Source organism: Carcharhinus amblyrhynchos, chromosome 26 (genome assembly GCF_965287045.1).
Source record: "Carcharhinus amblyrhynchos chromosome 26, sCarAmb.v2.hapA, whole genome shotgun sequence".
In the NCBI taxonomy this organism is placed as follows: Eukaryota; Metazoa; Chordata; class Chondrichthyes; order Carcharhiniformes; family Carcharhinidae; genus Carcharhinus; species Carcharhinus amblyrhynchos.
Genome location: NC_137349.1, coordinates 19,149,502 through 19,169,332, shown reverse-complemented (window position 1 = coordinate 19,169,332; position 19,831 = coordinate 19,149,502). Strand labels below are relative to the sequence as shown.

At 39.9% G+C, this 19,831-nt stretch overlaps 1 protein-coding gene across 1 annotated transcript in view; it reads right to left on the bottom strand.

The window, feature by feature from the left end:
- rexo1 (REX1, RNA exonuclease 1 homolog) overlaps positions 1–19,831 on the bottom strand; it is a 75,271-nt gene that overhangs the window by 19,359 nt on the left and 36,081 nt on the right. The window contains exons 4-10 of the mRNA XM_080213300.1: positions 17,957–18,161; positions 16,774–16,937; positions 12,989–13,123; positions 11,877–12,000; positions 9,080–9,205; positions 8,501–8,641; positions 3,633–3,746 (exon numbers count right to left, since the gene is read on the bottom strand). Of these exons, the coding sequence (XP_080069426.1) occupies positions 3,633–3,746; positions 8,501–8,641; positions 9,080–9,205; positions 11,877–12,000; positions 12,989–13,123; positions 16,774–16,937; positions 17,957–18,161 (1,009 nt within the window). The remainder of the gene's footprint in view (positions 1–3,632; positions 3,747–8,500; positions 8,642–9,079; positions 9,206–11,876; positions 12,001–12,988; positions 13,124–16,773; positions 16,938–17,956; positions 18,162–19,831) is intronic.

The following is a 19,831-nucleotide window of genomic DNA, read 5'->3' as shown; positions in this document are numbered from 1 at the left end:
TTAATAGTACACAGCACTCTTTGACCACCAAATACAAGTTTAACATAGCTTCATTATTAAATTCCATGCCTCTAGAATTAAAACCCAGTGCTTTGTTATAATTTAATTCCTACATTAATCTGAAGTTTATTTTTAGTGATTTGTTCATCAGTATCCCTAGATCCCTTTGCTGCTCATCTACTCCAGTTTCTTATTCCCTGAAGTACAAGTGATGTTTCTATTTTTCCTGCCACTTATCTGTGTTAAAGTTCACTTTCCATTTAAATGCCCCACCTCCAAGTTTTTTAAGGTTCCATTGTATTAATTATGCTGCATTCTTCCTTAGTGTTAGCTGTGGACTCCTACCAAGTTTGGTATTTTGTTAGAGTTCAAATTGTTGATGTCAATTGCTGATAAGAGTTTTCTGAGCACAGATCCTCGTGGAACAATGATTTCTACCTTCCTCCAATCTACCTTTTACCACTACTCCTTATGCTATCCTTTCAGCTATGTATCTACTTTCTCCACATGCCCTAGCCCTTTTCATGAGCTTTGTAATACATTGTGAACACAGGCAGCCATTTAGTGCTGGCTAGTTTCACAATACCTGCTGTTATTTCCTTCTTCAGTTGCAAGATCAACTGGGTTGTGTGGGAGCAGTTCAGTTCTCAAGAGTGTAAATTTCACACTAAGTACCAGAGAGCTTTGCAATGTTTGAGAAGCAGAAGATAAATCTCCCAGCTTATGAAAGTGGCTATTTTTGCTCTTGGTCTTCTGACCTATCTTAGCGAGATGGTCCTTGTAGTGAAGTTATTCCAAATTATTCTGGTTTTGGGTCACATGCCAACCCTTTTACAGCCAAGTTGATTAAATCTGCACCCTCTAGACCCAATTACAGTGATGCTGGAGCAGTTACGCAACAAAGCATAGTCCTTTAGGAATGCTAACAATTTCAAGTTATAATTTCATGCACATTTTCATGGAAATTAGACATCAGTGGCACTTTACATAATTAAACAAATTATAATCTGAATTTTACAGCAACTTTTTCACCACATTAAAAAGTCCAGTATCTACAGCAGAATTAATGAAAGAATTTTTCTACATTGGAGACAGGTGAGGTCAATTTTTCAAAGGACATCTGGGTGTGGTATTCAGAGATGACAAAAGTAGGTAGAATTACAGGAATTTGGTATGACATGGTTGAGGGCTGGTTTCTCAAGGGGAGGAAACTGTCACGTATGGGTCAAATCCAAAAATGTTGTTTTGACCAGCCTTTGCAAACCACTCGAGTTGAACTCTTCCACACCCAGAAAATCTTTCGCCACTGACAGAGCTATTTTTCACAAGACACTCCCTATTTAACTAAATGCAACACCTGATAGGTGCTCACCTGTCTTTAAATTAAATAATCCCAAGCAAAATGACGAATTCATAGAAATCAGAATCCTACGATGCAACAGGTGGCCATTCGGCCCATCAAGTCTGCAACGGCTACAATCCCACCCATGCCCTATCCCCGTATGCATTTACCCTAGCTAGACCCCTGAAAGTAAGGGGCAATTTAACACAGCCAATCCACCTAACCCGCACATCTTTGGACTGTGGAAGGAAACTGGAGCACCTGGAGGAAAGCCACACAAACACGGGGAGAACGTGCAGACTCTACACAGTCAGTGACCCAAGCCAGGAATCGAACCCGGGTTCCTGGCGCTGCAAGGCAGCAGTGCTAACCACTGTTCCACCCTTATGCTTTTTAATTCCAGAGGAGCCCCCAGTTTCTGGTAGGGCCCTGAATCAGAACATCACGGTATGTTATGAAAACAGACCCCCAACAATTTTTCTATTTTGGCAAAAATGTGAGGAAAGGATATTTCCTTCCAGGAATTATTTCACAGAACCCTACAGTGCAGAAAGAGGCCCTTAAGCCCATCGAGTCTGCACCGAACACAATCCCACCCAGGCCCTACCCCCATATCCTTACATATTATACCCACTAATCCCTCTAACCTACACATCCCTGGACACTAAGGGGGAATTTTAGCATGGCCAATCAACTTAACCCGCACATCTTTGAACTGTGGGAGGAAACTGGAGTACCCGAAGGAAACCCACGCAGACACAAGGAGAATGTGCAAACTCCACATAGACACTGACCCGAGCCTGGAATCGAACCCAGGACCCTGGAGCTGTGAAGCAGCAGTGTTAACCATTGTGCTACCGTGCCGCCCACAAATTTCACTGACAAAGGAGGGATTTTTATAATGAAACCAACTTTAATTAATAACATTAAATATTACTCTAACAAATGAAGCAACTTAATTAACAGTTGAATAATATTTAAAAATGAATGGAAGCAATTTTACTTTCTAGCTTATGACTGTTCCAGTTCAAAATAAGCCCCATTCATACATAGATCAAATTCACTTTTAAATAAAGTTAGCAAACCCAGGCATAAATGCTCTAAAGTTTGTTAACAGTCTTGGAGCTTTCAAAGCGAGCACAGTAAGAAGTCTTACAACACCAGGTTACAGTCCAATAGGTTTATTTGGAATCACGAGTTTTTGGAGCACTGCTTCAAAGGAGTCTGACCTGATGAAGGAACAGTGCTCTGAAAGCTCACGATTCCAAATAAACCTGTTGGATTTTGTTGTGTTGGGAGACTTCTTACCGTGCTCACCCCAGTCCAATGCCAGCATCTCCACATCATATGGGGGGGGGGGGGGGGGAAAGAGAGAGAGAGAGAGAGAGAGAGAGAGAAATCCTTCTCACTTCATACAAGCTTCGACTACAAACATAACTGCTTTCTGCAAAAGCTTTATTTGCTACAGACCCAGAACTGCACATAAATGACATCACATGACCCTGTCAATTATTCTAATCATAAATCACAGGGGAACATAAGTAAACAAAACTCCATTAACTCTACTTAACATAATGACTTTAAAGGCTACGATTAGTAATTATCCTGCTCTTTCAGCATCCGACTTGAATTCCTCCTGACGTATCGACCAGCTGTACAACAGCTGAATTTTTCCCTCAAATATCATTACAGGATTACAATAATATGGTGTCAACACACGTAAACAAACAATTTTATGTTGACATTTTGTGCATTAACCAACAAGGGCGGCAAAGAGTTAGTCAATACTGATCTTTTGAAGCAGGGTTTATTTTATTGCCGTAATCTGCTAGAAGTCTTTCAGATTTTAAAGAAAGTTTGATAAGACAGACAATGTCTTTAGCTGTGGAGGAGGCCAAAATTAAGGGTCGTAAATATAGGTTAGTCACTAATAAATCCAAAAGTAAATGCAGGGGATCTTTTTCCCTGAGTGATCGGAATGTGGAACAAGGGCTAGCTGAGCTGAATGGCATTATATAGATAGGGTTAGGTGAAGCAGGTTGAAGGAGACGAGCGTACAGCGTAAGCACAAGTGAAGTCCAATTGTAGTGAATGGTTTGTTGCTATGCTGTACAGTTTATGTAACATGTTAATTCCAATATACTCACATGATAGAAGATTCTTAAACTGGTCAGGGCAAAACAAAATTACATTCAAATATTCACTGGTGTAACATAAAACTGTGCCCGAATCACGTAACAAGCTTTCTCTTTACATCATTTCCACAATTAGATATCAACATTGTACTCACTTTTATGTCGGCGTAATCGTCCCCAGTGGTAGTTGCACTCTTCTTTGCGGATACAATCCCCACTAATGGATACATTATACTCAGCTCCACAGCGGCAGCAGATCCTTATTAGAGCTAAGGTTATAAACACACAGACATGAAATATGTACATTTTAGACAGTAAAACACAAATACACATATTCAGCTGCATGGAATTTCCAGAAGTTGTCATCACACACCCTAAGCATTTATTAGTTAGTCACTCAACCTGCATATAATCTCTGATTATAGAACTATATACTATCATACTTGACAATTTTTCCTTTATAAAACCCAATGTCTATGTTTAGAGTGGAAATTATTTAGTGAAATTATTTGTAGGCTGCAAACACAGCTCCACAACAGGTGGCGCTGCAACATCTTCATATTACACATCAATTTCCTCCACTTGCACAAAAAGAAACTCTAATACTTCAACCAACTGTTAATGCTTTCGGAATTGCCATTACTAAGATTCAACGGAATTCATTATGGAGTAGTGTGGAAAAATTTAGTAAATGCAAGGATAAATTTTGAAACTCCTAAACAGGAACTCCATTACACAAATGCACCATGGTATAATTATTCCCTGCCCTCCATCGCAGCTTCACTTGCTCATAACTCCTCTTTTGCAACATCATGGATGTTTCATTAGTACAAATTGATTTTGAAGAGCCATTATACAAATACTTCTCTGCTTTAACTGGTAAGGCCAGTTTTATGTTCTTATATTCGGACAGCTTGTTTGAGCAGACAAGTGGCAGGCATAATCTGATACCTGGAACTGACAACCACTTGCAGAGGTTTTAGAAATCAGTTACATTTAAATTATACACTATTATAGTAGGCTTCAAAAGTCCATCGAGTCTTTTTGCTTTTAGAAATCATGTCCATGCTCATTTGACAGTTCAGCTGGTTTAGGGTGTCAGCAACGGAATCTGCCAACCTAAGCTACAGCAGCTATAGGAAGGCCAAACTGGTTGAATCAGTAGGGGAATTTAATCACCTGACCACTATCCAAGAACCCATGCTGGATAGGAACGTGTGACTAAACTTGCAGAATGGTGATTAGTTTGTAAATGAAGTTCAATGACAATTTGCAGTTATATCGTGTTTTAAAGTACTCTGGCTGGAGCATTATAAACCAATACATCAAGCCCTGGAAGGTGATCTTAGGTCAGAAGGCCAAAATCGTGGTCAAAAAAGGTGTGTCTTAAAGGAGAAAAGTGAGCAGAGGGGCAAAGAGGTGTAGGAAAGAAATTCCAGCGCTTAGGGCCTAGGCAGCTGAAGATATTGTTACACTCCAATGGCTAATCAGTAAATAAAAAGAGAAAGCAAAGGTAGGATTTTCCAGCGCCCCTGCAGCATATTTTCCAGCGGCAGAGGCAGCCCACCTTCGGCCGGCAACAGGATCCTCTAGTTCCACCAATTTCTATAGGGTTGTGTGCGGCCCACACCCTCCAAAAGGGCTGGAAAATTTCAGGCCATGTCCTGCCTTCTTCTACAGAGCTCTATTCTTACTGATGTAAAACTACCATTTTACACCTGTTTTCCCTTTATATACAGCCAGTGATGTGCTTAACCAATTAACCTATAGTTACTAACCTGACTGTTAACTATTTCCTACCCTAATAGACACATCCAATGGTGGAACACTCAAATTGGGGATACTCAAGGAGCCAGAATTGCACAGAGGGTTTTGGACAGAAGGCAATTGTAGAAATACGGAGGGGGCACGCCATAGCAAGGTTTGGAAGGGTGAGAATTTTAGAACGAAGATGCTGATTGACTGGGTCAAGACAAGTCAGTGAGCATATCGGTGATAGATGAACAGGGCTGAGTGTGAGTGAAGATATGGCAGCAGAGTTTTGGATGAACTTAAATTCATAAAGGATACAGTGTGAGACTAGCTAGGAACATGTTGGAATATTGGATTTGAGATGACAAAGATATGATCAAGCATTTCAGCAGATAAGCTGAGACAGGACAAGGTTGAGCAACACTACCGATGTGGAAACATGTGATCTTAAATAATGTGGTTGGAGGTTCATCTTGGGATTAAATATGAGAAATACAGGCAAGTATGACTACATACTGCCTGAGCAGTAGAAGATGCAACAAGGATGAGGAGCAAAGGATTCTGGGATATAGATAAACAAGTCACTAAAAATAGCAACAAGTTAATAAGCCATTGAGAAAAACAAACAAAATGGGATTCACTTCTAGACAGAGGATTGGAAAACAGGAAAGTCATGTTAAACTCATGCAAAACCTTGGTAAGACCATGCAATACTGTGTACAGTTTTTATATCCTTATTATAATCCAGATATAGAAGCATTAGAGAAAATGGAAAGCAAAGAAATCTGTAAAGATAATATCAGAAAGAAATTATAATTATCTGGAAAAACTGAGCAAGGTCACAAATATCAGAAAGGTGATCTAGGACACAGAATCTGTTTCCATAGAACATTACAGCACAGAAACAGGCCTTTTGGCCCTTCTTGGCTGTGCCAAACCATTTTTCTGCCTAGTCGCACTGATCTGCACCTGGACCATATCCCTCCACACCCCTCTCATCCATGTACCTGTCCAAGTTTTTCTTAAATGATAAAATTGAGCCCGCATTTACCACTTCATCTGGCAGTTCATTCCACACTCCAACCACTGTGTGTGAAGAACCCCCACCCCCTCCCCAATATTCCCTTTAAACTTTTCCCCCTTCACCCTTAAAATATACAAAAACCAGGGACCATAACAGTCACTAATAAATTCAATAGGGAATTCTGGAGAACCATCTTTACTCAGAGTGGCAAAATGTGGAATGAGGAAAATAGTATAGGACATCCAAAGACAAGCTACAGAAATATGAGAGAGCACAGAATGGAAGAGTATGCTGACAGGATTAGATGAAACGAGATGGGAGAAGGATGGTGTGCAGCATAAATGCTGGCATAGACCAGTTGGGCTGAATGGTCTATTTTTGCACTTTAGGTTTAATGCAACACCTGATGACAATGGCTCTGATGTGATGCATCTGCAGTTAAATAGTCCACCACAATTCGGGCCTGGAGCTTCTGCATGTTTTCCATCTAGATGCATTGGATAACACTGACAATAACAGCAAAAATGATCATGGAAGTTGAAATGGGTATGACTGTCTTACATAGTCACGTGCATTTCAATTCCATGATTAATCACACTGGTTCAAAAGTCAATTTGCTCAAAGTAGTCCCCAACCCCAAATCTGGCCTCTCCCCCAGGGTGACACAGCTGTCACAGTTGGGGCATTTGGGAGGGTTTCAACTAAGAAAATTATAGCACAGGAACAGGCTCTTCGGCCCTCCAAGCCTGTACCAACCATACTGCCCGACTTAACTAAAACCCCTGTCCTTCCAGGGACCATATCTTTCTATTCCCATTCTATTCGTGTATTTGTCAAGATTCCCCTTTAAAGTCATTATCATATCCGCTTCCACTACATCCCCTGGGAACAAGTTCCAGGCACCCAGTACTCTTTAAAAAAAAATCTGCCTTGTACATCTCCTTTAAACCTCGCACCTTAAATTTGTGCCCCCTAGTAACTGACTCTTCCACTCTGGGAAAAAGTTTCTGACTATCCACTCTGTCCATGCCTCTCAATCTTGTAGACTTCTACCAGGTCACCCCTCAACCTCCGTCATTCCAGTGAGAACAAACCAAGTTTCTCCAACCTCTTCTCATAGCTAATGCCCTCCATGCTAGGCAACATCCTGGTAAATCTTTTCTGCACCCTCTCCAAAGCCTCCACATCCTTCTGGTAGTGTGGTGACCAGAATTGAACACTATATTCCAAGTGCAGCCTAACTAAGGTCAATAAAACTGCAACGTGGCTTGTCAATTTTTAAACTCAATGCCTTGGCTGATGAAGGCAAGCATGCCATATGCCTTCTTGACTACCTTTTCCAACTGCATTGCTATTTTCAATGACCTATGTACCTGTACACCCAGTCCCCTTTGCCTAACAGTACTCTGAAGAGTTCTGCCATTTACTGTATATTTCCTATCTGTATTACACCCTCCAAAACGCATTATCTCAACTCTTCTGTATAAATCAATTAAATCAAATCAAACGAACCAAGGGACAAAGTAAAAGAGGCAGCCCCTTAAAGGAATACTGCCTTCAACAAATATGCACAGGCGCCTGTGGCTGCATTAAATAATCATTAATGCCCTGCAGCTGCAGCATCCTGTAGTCAGCTGAAACTCACTCAGGTCTGGTTTTACCCCAATGCAAAAATTACATAATCCACACAACTCAGCTGAGCCTTCAAGCAGCCAAAAGGTTAGGTTCAGACTCACACATGAAGAAATGTCACTTGAGCTTAATCTTGGATGGCAATTAGCAACAAGTATTTTGACAATAATGACAACAGATATGATAAGTTTGGGATATTTGATTCTTAAAAGTTGCCCAGGCATTATTAAGAACAGAGGAAGAGGAAACTGGCAGATATGAAAACAAAATTAAGATTTTAGACAGCATCATGAACAGTGTTGTTTCTGGTAATTAAAAGCAGTTAGGGGAGTTTAAAATTGCCATTGAGTTTTACAGTAAAAAGGTGAAAATTGTAGGTTGTAAGATAAGGAAGAGAAATTTACTGCTGCTTCAAAATTCCAGCTCTACAGTTTCATTTGGCCATTAATAAAAATTATTTTGCGGATGCTGGAAGAGAATTGGTTGGTTTGCTTACTCTGAACACTAACTTTCAGAATACAAAAGTTAAAAGTACTCTGAAGAAAAATCTGTTGGTGCCTTTTAAAAGGTTTTTTTTAAAAAAATAACTTTTATTGGTGGTATACATTTACTTACGGTCAGTGTTATTCTTTCTCTCATCCTGATTATAAAGCACTGCAATACCAGGCTTCTCTGGATGAGGCCTTGGGTAGCTATTTTCTTGCAATTGCTCTTCCGTTAAAACGTACTCGGTCAGTCTCTTGTACAACATTGCACCTGCAATGAAATAAGACTTCCATTCATTCACAGCAAAGTTGACAGCAGTTTATGACTGAACACAATCTGGATGACAATTTTTGCAGTTCACTCCTCGATGCTGTTACTAATCGTCAAAGTTTTATAGTGTAACAATCATGTGGTTAGGGGCCTGCTGCTAATCTTTTGCCAGTGCTGCTTATGCTACCGGCCACGTCGAGCTTCCTTGTCAATTTCTTCACTTGCTATGGGGAAGTGTCTGATCTTCATTCAGTGTCTCACCAGCATTGTGACAAAGATCAGCAAGGCACTTTGTTCAGAGCCACATCATGGCATACTGGAGATTCCAATCCACTGTATGATCACATTACATGCAGACTCAACTTAAGGTTGCTGAAGAACAGATAAATACGAATATGAATCTGGCAGGTACTAAATATTTTAGAAACTTTCACTCACCGGCAAGTTCAACATCTTGCTGTTTTCCAGATCGATTTAGAGTGAAACTTGTCTTCATGGCCAATTTTCCCCCAAGCATTGCTTCATGAGACTGGACTTTCTTGTTGGCACATACAGCAGCAGGCTCTGAGCGAAGGCACAGTGAGTAGTGGAAACAAAATTAATTAGAAACTTTTCAGAGTGCTTAGTCAGTAATTAATAACATTCCAGGCGAGAAAAAAAACAAGAACCCAAAGACTTCTCTCTATTAGAGACATTGGTTTTCTTGCCAACAGCTTTCTCTATTATAACTGTAACACGAAGCATTGCTTCATATACCAACAAGCAGCACCTCTTTCTGAATGGTGTCAATTGACAAAATTTTCAGGAGTGCAATTTATTAATTTCATGTGTTTTACACTTCCTACATACTTCCCTTCTAAGTGCCATAGTTTGAAACACAGACTACTGAAATCTTATTGAACACGGCTCTTGAACAAATTGATGTTTCGCAAAACCCCATCAGGTTCATGTGGACAGTGTAAAAGCCACGAGCCTGAAAGAACCCACTCACATTTACAACACCAATCACCTAAGGGAGCTGTCTCGGTGAAAACAGCAAAGCAGCATCTGAGCACTCAGAAACAAAGGATACCAAACTGCTTTTAAACATCTTGGGGGAGGTATTCATTTCACATAAATTCAGCAATTGATTTCCATTTTGCAACACTAAACAAGTGTAGCATGAATCAAGTCCCAAGGCCCTGAATTACTCCGAAGTGAAGCAGATTGGGCTGGCGTCCACAGCGGAATCTCATTTTATTTCCTTTCACTCTCGGGTTGGACTTTCAAGTTAAGACTCACGTAGAAACTATAAAGTTGGTGACAAGCCAACCCGCTTCATACCAATGGTAAATGAGCACCAAATACTCCCTTAAAAGGCCAGTCTTTGAAAGTAAAATTAACCAGTTCAGAAATGCCTTTCAATGAAGTATCTAAAATATCTCTTCAATTAAGATGTCATCGACTGTTGGCAGATTTGTTGCAGAATCTATGGTTTAACAGTAATTATTTACATTCCTTGTTTCAAACAGCTGACAGATTGTGCAGGATTGGCTATCGGACTACATCAATATCTTGCTGTCTTCTTTTCTTTGTCTATATTAGGTTCACTGGAAAATAAATTTGACCAAGTAGATTTAGCCTAATAGGCATATGTCTGGACCCTTCAAGGTGACAGGTGAATGTGAACAGCATACCAACTATTCTTCAATAACTGAAAGATTGCAATTAGTTGTTATTTGTTAGACTTTAGCAACACTGATCAATACATGCTGGAGAATGAAATTTGAGGTTTCAGTTCATAATCTCCTTATGAAACCAGGTGTCCTACTGTGCACTTCATTAAGAGTTTGGGTAAAACCTCAATCTGCAATAGGGATTTCTCCAGCAATTTCTGCTGACACCAACCTTTGCCCCCTTAACTTGTTCCAGCAGGTCAAAAATTACTGCTTCTCTCCACATTTCACTTTAGATCACCCATCTGTTCACTTGCAAAGAAGGTCCTTTCATCAATAACATTGTGGACAATAGCATTATTATCATAGATTGGCAGAAACCTGGCTCATGGGTTACTACATCTTGCCTCTTATTGAGGCCTCCTCACTTTCCCTCCCCAAATTGCCAGAGTTTGGCATTGTCAAATTACACTCTAACCCTTCCTGTTTCTCTGGCACCTTCTTTCTCACCTTTAAAATGTTCATGCTCTATTACATTTCTAATTCCATCCCAAATTTCTCTCCCGATGCACCACTCTTCCTCAGCCTTGGTACTGCGCATCTACTAATCCTCTGTAATTTCAATCATCATCTCAATTCACTTCACAATCCCAATTTTCCTAACCTACTCCCTCCTGCTATCACATTAATGGTGTTTTGATGTTGCGGTCTCACAGGATCCCTCTACTTTCATGGTTTGACTTAAAAAGTCATTAACATACACTTCCTTTTAGATCTCATCACCCCCAGACCTCTAATTGCCCACGAAGTCAAATCTCCTCCCAGTCTTCCTTTGCCCTAATGCTAGATATTTCTCTGGATTCTCTCCTGTCTCACCCTTTATCCTCTTATAAGATCTTCCATGTGACTCACCACCTGCTCCTCTTCTGAACCATTTTCAACTGAATTGCTTAATCCTGTGCTAACCTAACACTGAAATATTATTATAGTAATATTTTTCTATATTAAAGGCACTATATTAAAGTTTCAAAGTTTATTTATTAGTGTCACAAGGCGGTTTGCATTAACATTGCAATGAAGTTACTGTGAAAATCCCCTAGTCGCCACACTCTGGCGCCTGTCAGGGTGTACTGAGGGAGAATTTAAATAGCCAATGCACCCAACCAGTACGTCTTTTGGACTGTCAAAGGAAACTGGAGCATCCGGAGGAAACCCCACACAGACACGGGAAGAACATACAGACTCTGCACAGACAGTGACCCAAGCCAGGGATCAAACTGTGTTCCTGGCACTGTGAGGTAGCAGTGCTAACCACTGTGCCGCACAAATATATGAAAGTTATTGTGCAAGTGCTCTTGTGGATGCTGTAAGAGATTGAGCTCTTTTTGCTCTATTAAATGGGCAAGAGAGAGTCATTATTAGATATGCTGATCACTAATGTAATCAAACAGCTGAGCAAGTCAGTGAAACTGTATCTTCCTAAATAGTCAATGTCTTCAGGAGTAAAGAGGAGAACACAAAAGGCAGTAGTATTATAGTCTGATGGTAAGTAAACTAGTAACTATCATGTAGCAACATACTCTTTGTAGGTGATGGTATGGCATCATTTTGACTCCTCAGCTTCTTTAAGGTATTTACAGCCACATTCAGGTACACTGTCCTGCTAGTACTTCGTTGATATACAGTATTCTCTTCACTTAAAGCCTGCAACATTCAAGTGGAAATATCACAGCTGGTCAAGTATACTTTATACATAACAATTAACTAAGACATATCCACGTTGAGGAAATATCATGGGTTCCTATTTTCTACTGTAGCAAGATTAATCTGCATTTACTCAGTTGAAATAATACTGTGAAGTACAAGCCTGAGCAGCAAGCTACAAATTTAGCAGGTTATTTTCAAAAGTAGAGTTTAAGACAAAACATAACTAGGTTAAGGTTCCAAATTTCCTCGTGCTAATCAGTTCTTTTTTCACTTTAACACAACAAAAAAGTAGTGTCACAGAACACTAAGAATTAAAAAACCCTAAAAATGTTACATTTAAAATTCTTACATTCATCTTGAAATTCTCCTCAATCTTTTCAATCCTACCTCTGCAATCTCCTCCAGCTCCCTTTCTCAATAGTTTGGGTTCTCAAACTCCACCATTCTATTGCCTTTCCATTGGTGGCAAAGTCTTCAGCCACCTTGGTCTCATTCTCTGGAACCAGCTGACCAAACACTTCTGCTTTCTCTAATTCTTTGTAAAAACCTTCTTCCAACCCAATTTTAGTCACCTTTCCCCCCCCAAAATTCCTTAACATTTTATATCTTGCGTAAAACATCATGGGATATTTTACTGTTTTAAAAGTTGCCGGATAAATGCAAGTTGCGGTGGATTTTATATTCACAGTATCATCTTTCTTTTTGCAAATGCTGCTCGACCGAAGGCCATTTTCAACATCCAGAGGTTATATTTTACGAGAGCAAGAGAAATTTAAACAACAACAAATTTATTCTCAATTGTAACTAAAAAGCAGTCCCCGATTAAAACAAGACACTTATGCAAAAGTAACTTGACATAAGCTTCTTCACAAACTGTTAAGTTTTTAGCAATTTACTTAAATTCTTAGAAACCTTCATCATTAGAATTAGCATGCATTTCCCAAGCATTATTTTAATAACATACCATAGATATAAAATCTTGTACCTTTTCAAAAGCCATTTGTTCAGATCCACAGAATTTCAAACATTCGTCAATGAACACATTCAAATACCGCTGTCTCACATTGGTAGGAACTTTGGAGCCATATTCTGTAGGAATTGTGGGCCTCTTCAAGCTTGACTAATTTTTGGGGAAAAATAGCAAAGGAGGTGTTTTATTTAGCTCTGGTGTTTTTCCTAATATTTTAGCAACAGATTTTACCCCACTTCTCAGATAGCAGGTGCTAACATGATTTTGATACAAGTAAACACTGCCTTGTGTAAGTGTTGCATGTACTCTTCCCTCAGAGGAGGAAAACCTATGCAAGATTCATTTCTTAAATTTTTACAAGTTACTTCATGGGATGTGGGTGTTGTTGGCCAGTCCAGCATTTTTATTGCCTTTGAGAATTGACCTCCCTTTGGAGAACTCGCTAAGTGCGAATTAGTTTTTTGGTGCAAAGAAGACAGAACAGTTAATCCTGCAATTAAGTATACACTACTTTCTTCCCTACTCTCAGACAACATTTAAATATATATTGTATATATGGTGAAATACTTAGATAATTCATATCTAATTATCTCTGAACTGTTGCCTCCAGTTGTAGGATATGCATATTAATTGGAGGTCACAGTTCAAAGATAATTAGATGCGAATTATCCAGGTATTTTACCATTCATTCTCATGATGATTTAATAAAAATGATTTCAAGATTTAAGTTAAAGTTTATTTTAGTGTCACAAGTAGTCCTATATTAACACTGCAATGAAGTTACTGTGAAAATCCCCTAATCGCCACACTCAGGTGCCTATTCGGCAGAATTTAGCATGGCCAACGCACCTAACCACCACGTTTTTCGGACTGTGGGAGGAAACCGGAGCACCTGAAGGAAACGCACGCAGACATGGCAAGAACGTGCAGACTCCACACACAGTGACAAAGCCAGGAATCAAACCCGGATCCCTGGCACTGTAAGGCAGCCGTGCTAACAACTGAGCCACCTTCTCTCACAATTTTGTATCCATTTTTTTCTAATGTTGTTTATTTGTTGCCACCCAAATTGCAAGTACTGTTCTGATTTTAGTCCAATGAAGGTGATGACATCATTGAATAAGATAGCACAAATCTGAATGGAAAAACTCAATGCTGGTGGGAATGGAAGTAGCACAGGTGAATGCATCAAAATCATACACAACAGTTAACAGTACATATTTCAAATGATATTGCAGCACAATCTTGCGTCACTCTGTGCGCAGAGTCTGCACGTTCTGCCTGCAAAACAAGCCAACACATTCTAAAAGCAACAGATTAGGTGTTTTGGGATGTGCTGAGGATATGAAACATGTTAAGGAATACTGGGTATAATAAGTTAGGATTCAACTCTTTCAGAAATGTAAGATTATTAGATTACTAACCAAAAATCTACTCATTAAAATCTAACTTCGTTATTTGAAACTAACATCTAGGAATTCGGTTGTTCAATAAAGTGGGAAAACTTAGAAGTGTGGCGAAATATAGAAAAGATGTCAAGGTAGAGGGAGGAACTCTGGGAGCTTGTCAAGTTCTGCTGCCTGCTGTAACAAATAGCGAAACCTTCAGTGCTGCCTGTGAGAAACTGCTTGCACAAGAATGGAATATAGATGTCTTTCTGTACGAGATAAGAAAGCACGGTATGCAAAAGGCTCAAGATATAAAGGTAAATACAAAAGGCATTATGTAAATATATAATGTTAGCAAAAACAACATAAACTGTTCCTGGTTGGTCAAGAAAAGCATGATCGCAAGGCAGAAAATAATTGGACAAGGAAGAGATTAATAAGAAAAGAGCCAGGATTAAGGAGTGCCTCCCGATCAGATTCACACAGTGGAAAAATTTAGAAAACAAGACAAGAAACAAAGAGGAGGAAGAAAGAGAACAGAAAAGAATCTGAAGATCAAAAGCTGTAAGAAGTGAAATATTTGAGACACCCCATCAGGTCATAATGCGAGAATTACATAGCCCACATAAGATTGTAAATTACTGCCCAAGTCTATTGCTTTAGCTTACCTGAAAACTTAATAAACTTGTTCTGCCTTTATCTCATTAAAGCAGTCCCTTGACTGAACATTTGGTCAGTCCATCATATAATTCAGCACTCGAGATCCTTCCAAAACGAAGGGCCACCGAGACTGTCTCAGACTGATGGAATAGAAATCTTGGCCCTCCATAAGACAAGTTTGCACAACATCAAACATGTTTCACATTGGTTAGAGATAATGATACATAATGGTGTCCACAACAGAAATTTAGTTACAATTGCAAAGTCGGAATTATTGGAGGACACATTGTGCCAGATGTAACGTCTAAATATATCAATAAGCCCAAGACAGTTCTTTTGAAAAATTCAGTTACTACTAACTTCTCTGAAACTCCAAAATATTACAAGCACAAAAGGAGTTGGAACAAATATTTCACTATTAGAGACAGTTACAGATTACAATCAACTACTTGTTGGGTTATTGCCTATTTTTAGCTTCTGCAGAAAACTCAGCACAAGCGTCTACAATACTTGAAGCTAGAAATTCACAAATCAGACGGATTAAAATATGCAGAGTGAAACAGATCTCTGATCAGTCATAATCACATTGTTAGAATAGTCAATAAAACAAAAGGACTTTTCCAACACATCTACTTTGGCAAACAAAATTGAAAACAATGATCCACAGTCAACAGCACCAAGAATTTGCAAGTTTTCTAAAGATCAGTTTCAAAAGAAGCTGCAAGCCTCCAGATAAGATAGCATTACTTAAATGATAACACAAAGGCAAAAGCACATTGGCACAGTGATTAGAACTATTGCCTCACAGTGCCACGGGCTCGGGTTTGATTCCCGGCTTGGGTGACTATGTGCGCGAAGTCTGCATATTCTCCTCATGCCTGTGTGGGTTTCCTCCAGGTGCTCTGGTTTTTCCCCACAGTCTGAAAGACGTGCTGATTAGATGCGTCGGCCATGCTAAATTCTCACTCAGTGTATTCAAACAAGTGCCGGAGTGTGGCGACCAGGGGATATTCACAGTAACTTCATTGCAGCGTTAATGTAAACCTACTTGTGACACGAACAAATAAACTTCAAAAAAAAATCTGAACTGTAAACAGAAAATGCTGGCAATGTGGGTCTGGCAACATCTGCTTTGACACCTTGCTTTCAAAGCTAATCTTTCCAAAGCACGCAAAATTCTCAGAGGCTGTTGGCTGGGGAATCATTTACTACAAATTTGTTTTGCAAAGTAAATGCACCAGACTGGTGCTTCCTTGAATATTTCAACAACAAATGCGAGAGATCAGAGTATCTACCCTGTTTCATTTTAGATAATGGATGCTAACACTGATTTTTGTGATGGTGCCATATAGTATGAAAGCAGAAAAATTCAAACCAGATGGCAGATAGAAAATTTGCAGCCCTTAATGCAAGGCAATGCCATGTGTTGTGAGGAATGAAAGCCTAAAGCAAAGTAGCTCACACAGAATATTGCTGGTTACGTGGCACACAGGAGAGGCAGGGCAGAATGTACCAGAGTGCTGTTGATGACAATGAAATGTAACCCCATAACACAACTCCAAATTTAAAAAGGAAGCTACTGATGAGAAAAACAGAAGGGGATATTAAACCGATATAGAGAAATAAAATTTCAAACTGATTACTGCAACAGAACCTGAATCAGAAGCTGCAGAAAAAAACTGCTGCACTAGTCTTCTAAATGCTCCAATATCTGTTTCCTAGCTTGTATAGAGACAACATGTGCAAGTTTACCTTCAAAGTGGGAGCATGTGCTATCCTCCTCTGTACTGTACTAGATGCAGTTTTTGATGCCATACCAGCAATGGTTTGAGACTTAAAACCGAGGCTGCTGTTCCTTGGGCAGTTTGGAGATTCTACAGTTCTATTTAAAGGTTCCATCTTCAGCTTTACTGGAGCTAAAGTACACAAAACAAGTTACTAAAACCCTGACAATACTACAGTAAATATTATATCCATACATTTATACAGGACAATAAACTAGAGTTCACAATTGTATCCTGAGGTACAAATGCAATACTCTGACAACACGAGCGTACACATTATTGGTATTTGCTATTTTTGAAAGATGAAGAACACTTCTACAGCCATCGGTACATTAAAGGGGCAACCTGATTATGGTGTGTAAGATTATGAGGGGTTTGGACTGGGTGGAACAGTGTTCCCTTAAGTTGAAGGATCAATGGGCATAATTTTAAGGTGACAGGCAGGAAGTTTAGAGGGGATTTGAAGGAAATTATTTTCACCCAGAGGGTGGTAGGTGTCTGGAATGCACTGCCAGGAAGGGTGGCAGAAGCAGGAAACGTCAAAAACAAACAAGTACACGGATGAGCACTTGAAATATCAAAACAGTCAAGGTTATGGGCCAAGTGCTGGAAAGTGAGAATAAAGTAGATTGAGCGTAGTTTTATCTGTGTAGACTTGATGGGTTGAAAGGCCTCTGTATGATTCTACGACTCAAAAGGTGTGACCTTTCACCTGTGTTATTTGATGTCAGAAAAGGTGCAAGTTAAGGCCCTAAAATTGGCTTTCGTATCACAGATCTAGTAAGAAATTAAACACCAGAACTCCTGCCTTCAACTACTTGGCACTGCTAGTCATCAAAAGTGTCTGATTCCAAAAGGTTGTAGAGCTAAGAATTGTAGTGAATGAATTCTATTTTAATAAAGCCTTTTCAGTGTGGAACAGCCTTACTGCATATTTGCACTTGCTGCCTTTTTAGCTGGAGAGAAAACAGTGAATCGCGATCATCAACAACTAATGGACATTAATGCAGACAGGGACAAATGGAAGAGCAAATTGGTCACAGATCAGAGGTGGAAGGGAGCATGGATCACAGAATTATTCAAAGGATTGCAAATATAACAATCAGAATAGTTACATATGGTATTACACAAAAAAGGAACTGACAACTTACACTGTTTTGCTGATGGCACTGCATCTGCTTTTGGCTTATGCGCAATTCTCTTCTTCTCTCCTCGATTGGTGAAAGTTGCGCTAACTGCTTTTTCCACTTCTGCCAGCTGTGCTGCTTGCTGCTGTGCCATCAAACTCCGTTGATAGCAAACCTCCTGAGCAGTCAGTCTACGAAAAGGACGGACGACTGGCTTGGTTGGTTCCACCTAAAAGAAAAATAAACGTTCTCACATGCATTCCTATTATTGCAAGAAAGTTCTGTTTTTGTCTCTAAAATGCAATCTTGCAATCATGTTTCACACTTCATGTTGAAGCTTGAGAGCAAAGTTTTGTTCAAATGTGTCTAAATCATGAGACTATTACAGTAACTGATTCATCACTGAGTTAAGGCAAAATACAGTAATGTCAACTATAATTCCAGAATTCATGAGTTAAAATCAAACGATGGCAAAACACATCCTATTCAAAGCACAGCTACAGAAACAGGACTTTCAGCCTAACTGGAGAAGGAGATGGTGGTTTACTGGTAATGTCACTGGACTAGCAATCCCGAAGCCCAGGCTAATGCTCTGAGGATATGGGTTAAAACCCGATCTTGGCAGCTGGTGGAATTTAAATATAACTGAAAGGAATCGACAGCAAAGCTTTGAGACACGGCGACCATGAAACCTGCATCAATTGCTGGAAAAACCCATCTGGCTTCACTGACGTCCTTTCATGAAGGAAATCTGCCAACCTTTCCTGGTCTGGCCTCTAGAATCACAGCAATGATTCTAACTGTTCTGAAATGACTGAGCAATCCACTCAGTTCAAGGGCAATTACAGATGGGTATCAAATGCTGACCTTCCTAGTGATGCTCACATTTCACAGAATCCTACAGTGCAGAAGAAGCTCTTTGACCCATCGAGTCTGTACCAATGCATGAAAAACCCTGAACTGCCCACCTAATCCCACTTGCCAGCATTTGGCCCATAGCCTTGAACATTAAGGCGTGCAAAGTACTCATTCAGGTATTTTTTTTTTAAGGATGTGAGGTATCCCACCTCCGCCTCCCTCCCAGACAGTGCATTCCAGACTGTCATCACCCTCTGAGTAAAAACGTTTTTCCACAAACCCCTCCCCCAAACCTCCCACCCCTCACTTAACTTGCATCCCCTCATTACTGGCCCTTCAACTAAGGGGAACAGCTGCTCCCTATCCATGCCCCTCGATGTTGAACACCTCAATCAGGTCACCCCTCAGTCTTCTCTGCTCCAGAGAAAACAGCCCAAGCCTATCCAACCTCTCTAACTTAAAATGCTCCATCCTGGTGAATCTCCTCTGCCCCCACTCCAGTGCATTCATGTCTTTCCTATAAATGTGGCAACCAGAACTGCACACAGTACTCTAGCTGTGGCCTCACCAAAGTTCTATACAATTGCATCATGTAACCTATACCCCAAATGGTAAAGGCAAGTGTGCCCTATGCCTTTTTGGGCACCCTATTAACCTGCCTTTCTGCTTGCAGCGATCTCTAGACAAACACGCCAAGGTCCCTTTGCTCTCTGGAACTTCCCAGTGTCAGACCTTTCATAGTGTACTTCCTTGTCAATGTGCATCACTTGACACTTTTCAGCATAAGATTCCATCTGCCACTAATCCACCCATTTGACCATCTTGTCTATATCTTCCTGTAACCCAAGGCACTCAACCTCACTATTAACTACTCAGCTAGTCTGTGTCGTTGGCAAACTTACAGATCCTACCCCCCACGTAGTCATCTATGTCATTTATATAAATGACATTTCGTGAAAGGACAGTTTCTTTTTTAAAACTGCACCTATCCCCATCAATATATCCTCCTATTCCATTCTCACAAATTGTGAAATAGAATTC